The sequence below is a fragment of the Leptodactylus fuscus genome, chromosome 5, assembly GCF_031893055.1.
Source record: "Leptodactylus fuscus isolate aLepFus1 chromosome 5, aLepFus1.hap2, whole genome shotgun sequence".
Classification (NCBI taxonomy): Eukaryota; Metazoa; Chordata; class Amphibia; order Anura; family Leptodactylidae; genus Leptodactylus; species Leptodactylus fuscus.
In genome coordinates, this window is record NC_134269.1 from 73,739,345 (window position 1) to 73,753,925 (window position 14,581).

Below are 14,581 nucleotides of genomic sequence, written 5' to 3' on the forward strand. Positions count from 1 at the left end.
TTTGTCGTGCGTGAGTCATCCTGCCTTTCTGCTATTGGATGTGAGCTGAGCACCCTTGGGATTGTGAGTCAATTCCAGCCATTCCTGGCTTCATTCACAGATTGCTAGCGTGCAAACCTAGGGAGCATTTCATTCAGTGGAGTTCATTCATGAAAATCTGCAACGCCCCCAACATCCTTCGCTCCAGGATGATGCCAGTGTGACATGGCTTGTGCATGGGATGAAGGAGGGCTCATCGCACAGGATATATGGACTTTACTGCTGGCTCACTTTCTGTGAAAGAAGCCTGCTCTTATATTGCAGCTAGCAGACTTCTACACTGGATTCTGATCTCTTTACACTTTGACAGCTGAATCTCATGGATATACTACAAACCCTGGACTATTCCTAAACATTATTGTATCTACTTAGACCTATGGATCACTAGCTGCATGCACCATCCCTTTGCATTGTATTTTATAATATAATAGTTTGTTTTTAGTGTATATACATTTTACAATGTTGCAGAATATTGCTGCAGAAACCAAAATCTTTAGGTGGATTGTAGACTGACTGCAGCGTCTTCTATAAAATGTCAGTGAGTATTATCATTAGGCTATGAAAGACCACAGTCAGCATAGTGGACACATTCTGCAGCAATTCCTTTGTAGATACCCAGTAATGCTTCAAAGGGCCAAGTACAGCCGATTCAGAAATGACTCTCTAACAACTACAGAAGAATGTTCTCCGAACCCATCTTTAAATGCCAAAGCTCATGCAAATGCTACTTCCTTCTTACCAGTAGAAGACCTCACCTTGGTATCACAGGATAGTACAACTACACTATGCACTTTTATACCCAAAATGCCTCATTTTAAGCTGTCAAACTCCGCTAGGCTGATGAGATTGAGGCAATTCTCCCTTGGGAGTAAAGAAGTACCCAGATTAAAACTGACAGACAGTCACACTGCTCCAAATAGCCCAACATCTGCTGAAAACACTTTCAACAGCTACATGAGCTCTTCTCAAGTAATGCAGGATGTAGACTTGACTGCAAAACCTCTCGAGGACTGTGCACTGGCAGAAAATGAGAAGTCTTCACCTGATGAGAAGAACGGCTACATACAGCATGTGAATATGGGACCAGTCCTCTCCTACTGCGTGAAAGTGAGTAACCTATATGCTGTAGAAATCTTGGTTAGCATACAATATTCAATATGGGCCTATGTACCCTAGTTATAGGTGACACCATTTTTCACATGGCTTATATCACCCTAGTTTCATGAACAGTAAGTCTATGAAATATGCAAAAATATGGAAGTTGAGATTTAGAACTAGACAGAAGTTTTTGGGTATGACAGATATATACAATCTCAGCTGGTATTGTCAGATATAACAGTGAGTGGTGGCTTAATGATATATAGGGACAGGAAAAGTCTACTTAGAGGTCATGTTCTGCTTTAAAGACGTCACATGAAGAGGCCTACCTATGTACTGTTATGTACCACGACATCTATATACCAGTTCATTATGTAATAACATTCTGACTTCAGGATGCGACGCTGCTCTTCTCTGTTGCCTCATAGCACCGATCAGATAGGACATGAAATACAGGCAGCTGTCTCAGCAAACTGATAACTTCATAGGATGTGAAAGTCTCTACCCATCAACACCTTCACACTAAAACCTGAGAATGACGGTAGCAGCTGCTAATATCACACTTGGTGTTAAAAATACGGCTTATAAATTGTCCTAGAATTCTATGTGAGTAATTAAGGTGTGAGTTATTGGATGACTTGTCGCTGTTTGTAGTCCTGCCCATCCAGACATAGACTTCCCATAAGGTTCTGTGTTAAGCATGTCTGATAATTCTGATAACGCAAGAATATTCTTTAAAAAAATTGCAGAATTAGAAAGCATACATGTGCCAAACAGTCTTAGAGTACTTATAGTATTGTGACTACTGAAAATCAGTCCCAAGATAGTAAGACTATGTTAATGTATTTACATACTGCCATAAAGCAGTGTATAATGGACAATATACATGCATTAGTCTCTGCACACACTGTCTCTGTACAGGTAGAGTTCCTTTGACACTGCAATTCCCAAGGTTCATGCACAGAGTCAGGACAGTCTAAATATCTCCCAAATTATTACGGTGGCCTGTGCTTGAGTGTTCCTTTTCTAACTTTACCTCACCTATTGGTATTACTGTACTTTGTGGCTAAATTTGGTGCACGGTGTTTTATACGTAGCCATATTTCTTCCTATTAGGTCACACCCCTTTCCTCCAAAGCTATGCTTTAAAATACATAATAATCTACCCCCTTAGTGCTATGGCAAATCACTACTGAATGTCTTTATTATTTCCAATATTATATTTCCAGGTAATACATCAGATATGTCTTATAAATACATTGGCCATTTGATAGTATATTCTTAGGGCATTACAGTTTTAGGGACAGACCACATATTTTTATTGATTCATGATTTACATGTAAAATGTGCTTACAGAATTCCACTTAAAGGGATTCTACCACTAAAAGGCTGTTTTTTCTGCTTTAGACGTCGGAATTGCCTTTAGAAAGGCTATTCGTCTCTTACCTTTAGACGTGGTCTCCGCCGCGCCGTTCCTTAGAAATACCGGTTTTCACCGGTATGCTAATGAGTTCTCCGCAGCAATGAGGGCGGGCCCCAGCGCTCAATCGGCGATGGGGGCGTCCCCACTGCTGCCCGAGAGCTCACTCCAGTGCCGCCTCCATCTTCAGCTGCAACCCTGCCTCTTCTGTCTTCTTCTGTTGGTCCAACTTCCGAGTCCTGCGCAGTACACTCCTGTATTGAAGTACAAGCCGGCGGCCATTTTTGGGAGGCCGCTCTTGCTCTTGTAGTTCAATACAGGAGCGTACTGCGCAGGTGGAAGAAGTTGGACCGAGACGGAAGACAGACGAGACGGGGTTGCAGCTGAAGATGGAGGCGGCGCTTGAGTGAGCTCTCAGGCAGCAGTGGGGATGTTCCGACATTAGAAAAAATGTTGCTTTAGTGGTAGAATCTCCTTAAAGTATTGTTGTAGAGCGTTGTAAACAGAAATCTTGATAGATGTAAACACACAGAGTAGCACAGTAGGCATTATAGTTACAGATACACATACTAAGGGACACAATAGGCTTAATGGTTGCAGAACAGTTGTAAAGACACAGTACTTCACCATTACTAGACTTCACTCAAGAAGAAAACTGCAAATTGCTTTTCACTAGGGCTGGAGAACATGCCATGCACCACATGCCCACTAATAGTTTAATTTCACCCAGAAAGATTGTTAACTGTCACCTATCTTACAGTATCACTATGAGTCCTTAAGGAGGCTACCCACTACCCTTACTCTCCCCCTCCATGGAGGTCCTTGTGCCCTACCATAGAATTAATCCTACCACCAGTGACGTAACTAGGAATGGTGAGACCCATGGCAAACTTATGACATGGCTCCCCCCTGACCACCTTTCCTTCCCTGCGAACACCCCCCCTAAGACCTCAATTGACCAACCCCCCTGCATTCCTGCATACACTATTATGCCCCATAGCGGCTCCTGTACCCAATATTATGCCCCATAGTGGCCCTTATACACAGTATTATTCACCATTGTGGACCACCCATGAACAATTATTAATCTCTGGGGTCTTTCCAGACCTATTATAATCATAGACCCAGAGGAGGATACAAACATAAAAAACAATGTTATTTACCTCTCCTGGGCTACGGTGCACTCCCTGCTGATGTCAGCCATCTTCAATGATGGAAGAGGCATCACTTGAACCGGGACTTGCGTTGCGATGCATAAGGATGCAAGACCGGCCCACGTGACCTTTGGGACGTAACACAAGTAGGCCTGAAGCCTTCTGGAGCCTGGACAGGTAAGTATCAGTGTTTTTTTAAGTTAGCCATGAGCAGGAGCCAGGATCATTAAGTAAATAGGGCTCGTTACCAGTTGGAGTAACTCCAGCAGGTAACGGTCTATTTAAAAAAAACACAAAATACGCAGCGGCTGACACCAGGCCCCCAAAATCTGCAGTGGTAGCGGCTGCTGCTGGGTCCCCTAATGTACCGGGCCCTGTGGCAGCACTACTGCTGCTACCCTTGTAGCTATGCCCCTGCCTACCAACCTCAGCAGCAAGCATGTAAGTGTGTATATTTTCCAATCTCAAACGAGCATGTGGTCACTTAGTCACAGTCCTTGTCTTGGATCAATAACAACAGACCACTCCAACTTGGCACAGGTTAACTTCACCTCATAACTTGGAGAGCACCAGTTATACTTTCACTCTACACAGGGTGAAAGTTTTCCCTCTTTGCTCACTTCCAGAACAGGGGTCACTCATTCTTATCCCAGCATTCTCCAATAGTCCACATAAATCTTACTATTGTTTTCCACAGGGCTGAATGTATTACACAGCCCACAGAGTCTTGCCATCTAAATTAATCCCAGGATTGACTTATCACATGGTCCCCAAAGATGACCTCTTGCTGGGTTTGTGGGAGCCCAGGACCAGGGGAAGCTCACTTACACCACAAGTACTATGCCTACACTCCTGTATCCCTACACGGACCTACCCAAAGCCAGGTCCACCAGATCCCTGTTACTTGTGTTCTTAAAAAGCCACTGCCAAATAATGCAGAAATTCAGAAGACCCAGAAATGTGGGAAAACCGCCTTTCTTTTAATAGAAGAACGTTTCCGCCTGTCGTGACAGCAAACCATAAGGCCACAGCATGCATAGGGTGTACTGCAGATGGCATGGAAATCATTAGAGTTATTGTGCCACCCTCTTCCAGAAAGTTCCAGACTGAAGAAACTCAATTAAAGTGTCAGTGATACATCATACCGTGCGACAAATCAGCAGAATATACAGTAATTAACATCTTATTACACAAAAATACACGGTAAGGGTACGTTCACATAGAGGAGTCTGCCACTGTATCAGCATTCCGTTGCTGCAATCCCACAGCTGAATACGGTGGCCAAAAGTAAAGAGGAATTTCTCTTCATTTTCTACCGTGTGAACCTAGCCTAAGACTCACAAAGTACAGACTATCACACAAAACTGTTCTACAGGCCAATTTTAGGTATGGACTTGACAAAGCAGCACACCCAAAGCCATTTTCTGGAATATGGTACCTTCCACCAACCTTCTATGGTACCTTCTCTTTGACAATGCTCTAGGCCGTGTCATGCCATACCACCCTGTCACTCAGCTCAGATTCCAGCCCCAGTGGCTCTTCTGTGGACAAGCAGAAGCATGCTCACTCTCCAAGGTCTCCGCAGGTCTCACAGGAACCTCTTGCAGTCCACCACACACTCCTCAACTGACACGATACACTACCTTTAAGTTGCCTCAGTCCAGACCCCCACCCGGGTGGTAGTACAGCATTTTAGCACCACAATGCTCACACCTACATCAGCATCATACTCATAGTGCAAGTACTATATATTGGGGCTCACGGTGTTAATTATCTACACCAAAATAAGCCATGATTTTGATTTTCGAGCAAGAGAGAACACATAAGTACTCATAGGAGACCCAAGGTTCCATGTAGTTTCTTAGTCTTTTTGCTATGGATAGCAGTGATACCCAAGCCAATAGACTTGGTTACCAACCTGTTTTATTTTTGGAGAGGGGGCTCTATTTGTCACTTTCTTGCACTGGCACTACTGGGTCTGATGGATTTCTATGAAGAACCTAATGCCCAAGAAAGAACGGATTGTCCAGAAATAAGAAACATCTGTGCATTTTATGTGAATTTGCAGCAAAGAAATGTCATATATATTTATCACTGGATTATTAACTATTTAAAAAGTAAAAGTCTGCTAAAGGGTTAAAATAGTTGTCCAGCTCCAAATTCCGATGACCTACTCAAAAGATAGGTTATTAGCATGTGGGGGCCTGGACACCTGGACCTGCTCAGATCAGCTTTGGCTCTGCAGTTCCTCAGGACCACCACTATTAAGTGGATAGGGCTGCTACACCGCTCCTACCGGTAATAGTACTTAAATAGGAGCAGTGCTGCATCGGCTCCCTGTCCATTAGAAGCTTCTGGAACAGCTGATCTGTGCATGGTCTGAGTGTTGGAATGCCACAGGTCAAATACCAATGACCATGGATAGGTCATCAGTATGAAAAATAAATTTGGGCTGGACAGCCCCTTTAACATCTTCAGGTTCCTCACAATCCCTTCAGTAAATACATCATATCACTTTAAGGGAAACATTGAAAAAATAAAACAAAAAACCCAATGACATGACTGCCAGTGCCTACAGCTGAACCTGCATAGCATTTCAAGCACTGAAACACCATACTCCTCACCTAACCTTTAATACTCTTTCCACTATGGTAGATTTCATTGTATAAGCTTTATAGAACATTTTCCAATAATTACCTGTTCACACCTACTGTTTTGTTCTATAGGTGGAGGTGCTTTTAAATGGGATGTTTATGTCACATAACAGTGTGCACGTTTCATAGGATGACTGTAGTGTACATTCGTGTCATTTATACTATTATGTTCTTTTCTGATAGACTCAGCCTATCTATAACATATTATTGGACTATTGGACATGGTTGAACCTCAGGTTGTGAGCAAAAAATGGATCATGTTGTAACAGTAATTCTGCTCTGAAACATTCCTATAAAATCAGTCTAATGATAAGGTTTAGCCAAGCTGATCACACATACAGCTGTCATATACAGGATTTATTGGACTGGATTAGCTGTACGCCATTAAATATATCACACCTTTGGTGTAGCATGAGTCTACCACAGGATACTATAATAAAATTTGCTTTATGAGGGTTATACTCTGGCACAGTTAGTAGAACCATTGCATGGGAGAAGTTACTATACAGTATACACAGCATAACTGGCCTAATAGCTTAAAGGATGACAATATCCTAAAATCCCCTGAATACTATTGGATAGGTAGACAACCTGTAGACTAATAACAGCTTCAGTTATCTATCCCTAATAATGTGCTCCAAAGGAACTTACAGAAATGTAAACTTCTTGAGACATTAAGTTCAATTTCTATAGAAGATGCAGATTCAGGGCGGAATTTAGTGCTGATTTTGAGGTGGAATCCTGAATATAAGACAATGGCAGCTGATCCATACTGGTCTATACTTCACTCTCCATTATCCTTTATACAAACAAGGACAAAATTGTTGGTATCCCTTGTTTTATGAAAGAAAAACCCACAACAGGTATTTTGGTATTTTTCCTCTTAACCATTCTTGGGTGTTTTTAGCTGTGTGTTTTGGGTCATTATCCTGTTGCAAGACCCATGACCTGCGACTGAGACCAAGCTTTCTGACACTGGGCAGCACATTTCTCTCTAGAATCCCTTGATAGTCTTGAGATTTCATTGTACCCTGCACAGATTCAAGACTCCCTGTGCCAGATGTAGCAAAGCAGCCCCAGAATATAACAGAGCCTCCTCCATGTTTCACAGTAGGGACAGTGTTCTTTTCAAGATATGCTTCGTTTTTCTGTCTGTGAACATAGAGCTGATGTGCCTTGGCAAAAAGTTCGATTTTTGTCTTATCTGTCCATAGGACGTTCTCCCAGAAGCTTTGTGGCTTTTCAACATGTAGTTTGGTTATTATTACTTTTGTCATATTCAAGTTATTTCTGTGACCATTGTGGGTTTTTCTTTCATTAAACAAGGGGCACCAACAATTTTGTCCACGTGTGTAGGAGAAATATGACTAATAATAGGATGTTTCCCAATGATAGCTATAGACTTGTATTGTAAAAACTAAATTGTCTGCAGATAACTTAAAGGGTTTGTCAAGGGAGTTTAGATTCAATTACCAGGTATGTACGTGAAGGGGGTGTAGATAAACTGTAACATTGTCAGTGAGTGGTCAATGGGTTAAACTATAGAGCTGTTATCTTCTATTGTAATCCTGTATAGGATGTAAATAAGGTGACTGCTGCAAGATCCTTACAGAATTAGCAATTAACAGTCTATTATTAGGCTTGCTGGTCAGCATGAAAATTTCAGGATATTATTATTATTATTTATTTATATAGCACCAGTAATTCCATGGTGCTTTACATTTGGGGGTGGGATATAGCATTCTTTTTAAAACATAGTCGCATTTTCAAAAATATTTTTTAAAAAATCTTATATGTTTAACATAAAAACCTGCTTTAAAAAAATCGGCTATTTTTAGGTGATACATTCCCTTTAAATTGTATTCATGATTCAAATAAAACATCAGGTTGTGCCGTAAACTAGCTCTATTCATGGAACAAGCATCATTGCTCTGACGCAGTGACCCAAATGCACCTACTAAATCGAACCTGCTATAGATTTTGCACTTTATTTTGCTACCAACTCTAGATTATATTATTCAGACCAACTGAATGTCTAAATGAATTAGACAACGGATTTAACACAGGACGAACTGCTGCATATTACAGTGTGGAGCGAGTATGAGTCACTGAGACACTGTATGGATACCAGATCTTCCTGGCACTTATCTTTACCATTAAATAAAAACAGACCGACCTTGTCGGAAGTTGAATTAACATGAGTGACTCATGCATGGTTCAATCTCATCAGTGATTCAGATATTTTCTTTCCTAGGCTCAGCCTGGTGCAGAAGTCTACTTGTCCATTTCATTATGAAATTAATAAGAAAATACATTGATGTTGTGTCTATAGTAACCTAATGCACATGGCACATACAAACTACTGGGACGGTCAGTGCTAAAATATTTGTACCCTGAGCAAGGAAGTACATGCAGATAATACTGTGCGATGTAGAATATAGTTGATCATTTATTATCATTATAATATAAAATTACTGCAGGGCTATAAGTAATACAGAACTCTTTAAGGTTCTGTTCACACTAGTATTATGGCTTTGTTTATAGAGAAGCCATGTCACCCATACCCTATCTGTTATCAAGTGGATACCGGTGAATATCCAAGGACTTTATTAACTATAATGGGCTTTGACTAAATTTTTTTGGGTTTCATTACTTTTGACATTTAGTATAGTGCGGAAAACTACTCTGCCATTAGTAATACTGTATGATGGCAAAAGCCCTAATAAACTCAAAACGTGGACAGTGGAATGCAAATAAAAACTATGTTGATAAAGTAACTCAGTATGTACTTAATTCTGATCATGTTATACTGACAATGTTATACTTATTGAACCTACACTTATATACTGTATTAGGCTCTGTTCACATTTATATCTATGTTAGTGAGTCCATCCTTACCATGGGACAGAATAGTGTAGTACGCAACACTGGTTTTCTCAACACAATATTGGACGTCAGGGTGGAATAAATCAAAGGGGTCTAATGGGTGCCATTGGAATTCCTATTCTGACAGATCTGGAATGGCATTGTGGTTTCCGTTTCCAATGGATACAGAGCCTTACTGAAATGCATGCATAGCCATTGTCATTTACATCCATGAGGGCATATGGGGACACGGAGAACATATTATTCAGTGTTGCTTTGCCCTCCATTTACTGAGCACAGGTCACTAGAGATGAGCGAACACTGTTCAATGAAATAGATATTCGATCGAATATCAGGCCGTTTGAGGTATTCGATTCCAATCGAATACCACGAGGCAAACGCACTAAAAATTTGTATCCCCTCCCACCTTCCCTGGCGCTTTTTTTGCACCAATAACTGTGCAGGGGAGGTGGGACAGGAACTATGACAATGGAGGCATCGGAAAAAGTAATTGGCTGGCTAAATCAGGTGACCTCCAATTTATACAAATGGTGGATTTAACATTCGGTTAATTTGAGACTGTGAACTATGTGACTGTGAGACAGGGATAGATGTACTGGCAGGGTTAGCTAGGGATTACCTTTATTTAGGTGGGAATGTCACTCACACAGCTCTTTGGGGCTCTATCTCGTTGGGATCCCTGTCAGCCTGCGATATGCGTGAGCTGACTTTTTCCCATAGGAATGCGTTGATTGGCCGAATGCCATACAGAGTACAGCATTCGGCCAATCAATGCTAGTTCTGCCGGAGGCTCGTCTGTGAGAAGGCGGAGTTTAATATCGGACCAAAATGGAGACTGCTGTGGACTGATCTTAGACTCCACCTCCTCCGGAAGAACCAGCGTTGATTGGCCAAATGCTGTACTCTGTATGGCATTCGGCCAATCAACGCTGGTCAATGCATTCCTATGCCGAGATGTAGCAGAGCTGGCCGTGTGCTCAGCTCGGCTACACTGGAGATGAATCCACTCCTGGCTTTGATTAAAAAAAACTACAGCAAAATTTACAACAAAAAAAAAGCTGTGTTTGAGACCTTTGCCTTATGCCCTGTTCAGATCTGCTTTTGTATTCCGCCCGGGGACAGTCCGCATGGAGACCCCCCCGAATGGAATAGACATGCAATTGCAAGTGCTGTGCTGTAAAAGCACATGGACCTCATAGACTATAATGGGGTCTATGTGCTGGCCATGCACTGCCCGCATGAATCATGCGGACAGGAAAGTAGATGGTGAACTACTTTCCTGTCTGCAAGCACACGGACCCCATTATAGTCTATGGGGTCTGTGTGCTTCTACTGCACCAGTGCTTGCACTTGTGTTCGGTACTCCGTTCGGGGGGGGGGGGTGTTGTCCGCATGCGGACTCCCCCAGAAGGAATCCAGACGCTGATGTGAACGAGGGCTTAAGTGGGCTCACCTGGCAAACTAATTATCACAGGTATTTGAGATTGATTTCAGTGGGTGAAAGAGCCCGGAGACACAACACCAGCCATGAGTTTCATTGACAGGAAAAAAATTGTAATCTTTATGAAACTTAAATCTGATTTGCATAATAATTTGGAACGCGGTGTATCAGGCACTGTAGATGATAGACCACAAAATACCATGCTACATCACTATTGTTTCTCCCTATAAATCTAATAGAAGTATAATGCAGTATGATGGCTCACTGCAATATGAACTCTTGTATATGTACAACTCATAAATTACATTGTATGTTTGTATGTCTTTTTAGATTACAATTTTTTTATGCAATTAACTTTGGAATATAAATGTCTGAAAGGGAAATAATTTGGGAAAAAGTCAAATTCTTTTAGTGTATATTTTTATCTGTCCATTTCTTACATAGAAATCCCAAGAGATATGGAAGGGTTTTCTATGTAGCAAAGTCTTGAATTAGCATTTTATTAAACATTTTGTATATTGGTCTCAAGTTCTTCAATTAGTTGAGAATTAAAAGGTATCTGTATTCAGTTCCAAGCACAGCGCTTCATCTGTAAATAAAAGATAACATCGGCCTGTATTCTCCTCTGAGTAATTCTGATATTGATTTTCTCATCTTAGTTTAGAGTAGCTTCCCACGCACAGGCCACAGAGGCAAGTGAACACTTACTCATCATCATATGATCTCAGCGCATGACTCACCTACTCCACTGAATATTTCATTTTATCAATGACAGGGGAGAGGTGCTGGCTAAGAGCATCCCTGCATGGAACGTAGTAAGAATACATAATCAGGATCTGCGCTAGACCTGCACATTCTCTGCTTGAGCAGTTCTGGATCTCAGGATAACTACAAATCCCAGCAAAAGCTGCACACTAAAGTAATAAGCTCCTAATAGTGTATATGCGCCATGTACACAAAGACTGTGCATTACACCTGATCTCAGAAAAAGCCATGTATTATTATGATAAACATACAAAAGACCTCACTGCCATATTTATGAGCGTAGTGTTGCTGGAAAACATAGATGAGTATAAGGCCTAGGCTCACAGCCAACAGTCCACAGACTAAAGTGTAACCATTTATAAAAGTAACCACGCTAGCGGTCTTGCTACCCACCAGTTTTAAGTAGTCCCACTATGATATTTACCCAGATGGTACAACTTAATATATATTTGTGGTTGAAAGTAGGGTGAGATGTTACAATGCCGAATGTTTTTGAGTTAGATCATTGTCATATCACCATATGTCCCGCAAAGGTCCTAGGATAGGTGATACAAGTCTGATCGCTGTGGGCCCCACCGCTGGGACCACCACAAACACTTAATGGAGGATCCCCAACCTGTAGTGAGGTTGGGGATTGGGGATTCTCATTTAAGAGAATTTGATTGGAATAATGTCACACTTTTGTCCTGCCTGCTGCTCTATTTAGCGTTGATGGAAAAAAAAAAAATATTACAGAGCTTGGCTGTCTCCATTAGCCCTGTAGACCTGAATGGAGTTCCAGGATACACATTGACTACCTGTCAACAGGGGGCTCCACATCTCCATTCCGATGGTTGGTGGGTTCCCAGGAACTACGTATAAGTATGACCTCACCATCAACAAATGTAAAATCCAGTATTTTTGCATCATTCAGTTGTTTGTCAGTGTAGCGTAAATAACACAAGGTGCTATAGGCAGCTCAGTTATATAAATCCTGTTTCCTACTGATAGCTTAGCTGCTTGGAGTGTATAATGATCGTATTCTTACTATATTGGAAATTAACCCTGACTTCCTGGTGAGCCTGGGACTTTGTTAGACATTTAGCAAATCTGAAGAGACAGCTTTGCAGTGTGGAGAAAGAGTGCAGCAGCCCTAACCCCTGACGAAACAGGAGGTGTGTATCGGTTTGAGACTCTTTGTACTCGTATATGCTGTAGGTTAGGTGCAGTTAAAGATCACAACTCGACTCAATAACTTAACCCATTCCATCATCTGCCATAATATTATGGAGGATATCGGGTATGGAAACCTGATGCCCACTCAGGAGCTGATCAGACATTTAACCCCTTAGATGCCAAGGTCAAATGCAACCACAGCATATGAGGGGTCACTTTCACTTTTAATCCAGGCTATGAACTTCTAACGCATTTCAAGATCAAGATCAAAGGACTGCCACAGGAATATTACCATTGAGCTCTGCCCGCCACAGGGTTCAGTAGTAATTCAATGATTTTACCATAGTACAGTAGCAATGACGTCTATAGTATAAGCTGCCTAAGGATTACAGATCACAGTGCTGTAGGGTGGCAAAAAAAGAGTAAGAAAACATTTTTTAAGATTTTAAAATAATGTTAAAAAATATAAAAATAAAAATGAAAAATTCTCCTCTTAGACCACATATAAAAATCAACATCCAAAAATAAACAAACACATTTGACACCCCCTGCATCACAAAACTCCTAGACTACGAAAATATAAAATGTTTTATCCCATTCATGTAGGGAAAAAAAAAACCCCAATCACTTTGTCTCCCAAATAATATAATAAAAATCCACAATAATCCGAAAATGGTGTAATTAAAAAGTTCATCTTGTCCTTCAAAAAATAGCCCTTACACAGCTTCATACACAGGAATGTAAAAAAAAAAGTTACGGGTGTCAAAATATGGCAACACAATTATACACTTTCTAATATTGATGGCCTATCTATTCTTGGGTAAGTCCATTAATATTAGATCTGCGAGGGTCGGACTCTCACAGGGACTCCCATAGATCAGCTGCTCTATGACAGTGCAGCTATGTACTAAAGGGTATAACAATGAGTCTACGCAACCTGACATGTATAGAGGATGTTGGCTCACTAGTCAGTTTACGTTATGTACCAATATCCAACATGATCGCCACAGTTCTATCTTCGTTAAAGAATCTATTTGTTGTAATTCACTTTCTGCTTTATGCTAACAAAATGTGAGATTGTGGAGACCCAAAATGTTGACCCTATCACGTTGAAAGTTATCAAACAAGATGATTATTACTACTTGTTAGGGAATTGCTAGGACAGTAATTCCCCAGTAGCTGTTGAACCCTGTGACGGGACACAAGAGACAGTGAGCCCTAAGCTGAAGCCCCCAACTGTCCCTTCCTATTGCCAGGCCCTATCCTACGTAATAGGCGGCAACCACGAAGATAGTCCCTTCCTGTATATGGGAAACTCAAAACGGAGACAAGACGGACAACAACAAAGAGAGGTCAGCTAGCCAAGGGTCAGTAACAGTCGAGCGATGCAGTGCCAAATCGGAGTCCAAAGAATAGTCAGTAGGGAAAGCCAAAGGTCAAGGATAAGAATGCAAGCAGAAATAGTGACAGTAAGGAGCAGGTACGCACAAGGCAATAGCAAGCATAGGTGTGAATGAGAGTCAAGACTAAATAGGGAGGAAGAACCTGCCCCTGGAGTTAACAGGAAGGCAGGCTGTCAATCACACGAATTAACACTTAATGAACAGAGGCAAACAAGGGCAGAAGACGGGTGTGGTGCAAATACAATCTTAGAACTAGAGCCGTGTTCACACAGTGCGACCAAAAACTTTAAGCCAAGAACCAAACTGCATACGCCTCCTGCGCCGCAGCACACGAGCAGAGGATGGCGCAGTGACCCGAACAGGCAGAGATGTTACACTACTATTATTATTATCTTCTCTATATAAATCAAATTTATTTTCAGTAAATTTGTGGATTATGAACACCAAATTAACAAGTTATTACATATTTTTCATTATACCAAGGAATGATCAAGGGGCTTCATAGAAGGGAGCTGGCCTATATACTCATCAGTGTATGTATGGAGGTATTTTTGTATCCATAGATA

General features: G+C 41.3%; 1 protein-coding gene across 1 annotated transcript in view; it reads left to right on the plus strand.

Moving 5' to 3' along the window:
- The first annotated feature begins 512 nt into the window (after nucleotides 1–512).
- The window catches only part of SHC4 (SHC adaptor protein 4), a 41,016-nt gene continuing 26,947 nt past the window's right edge, over nucleotides 513–14,581 (plus strand). The window contains exon 1 of the mRNA XM_075276199.1: nucleotides 513–1,146. Coding sequence (XP_075132300.1) covers nucleotides 598–1,146 — 549 coding nt within the window. The 5' untranslated portion in view covers nucleotides 513–597. The remainder of the gene's footprint in view (nucleotides 1,147–14,581) is intronic.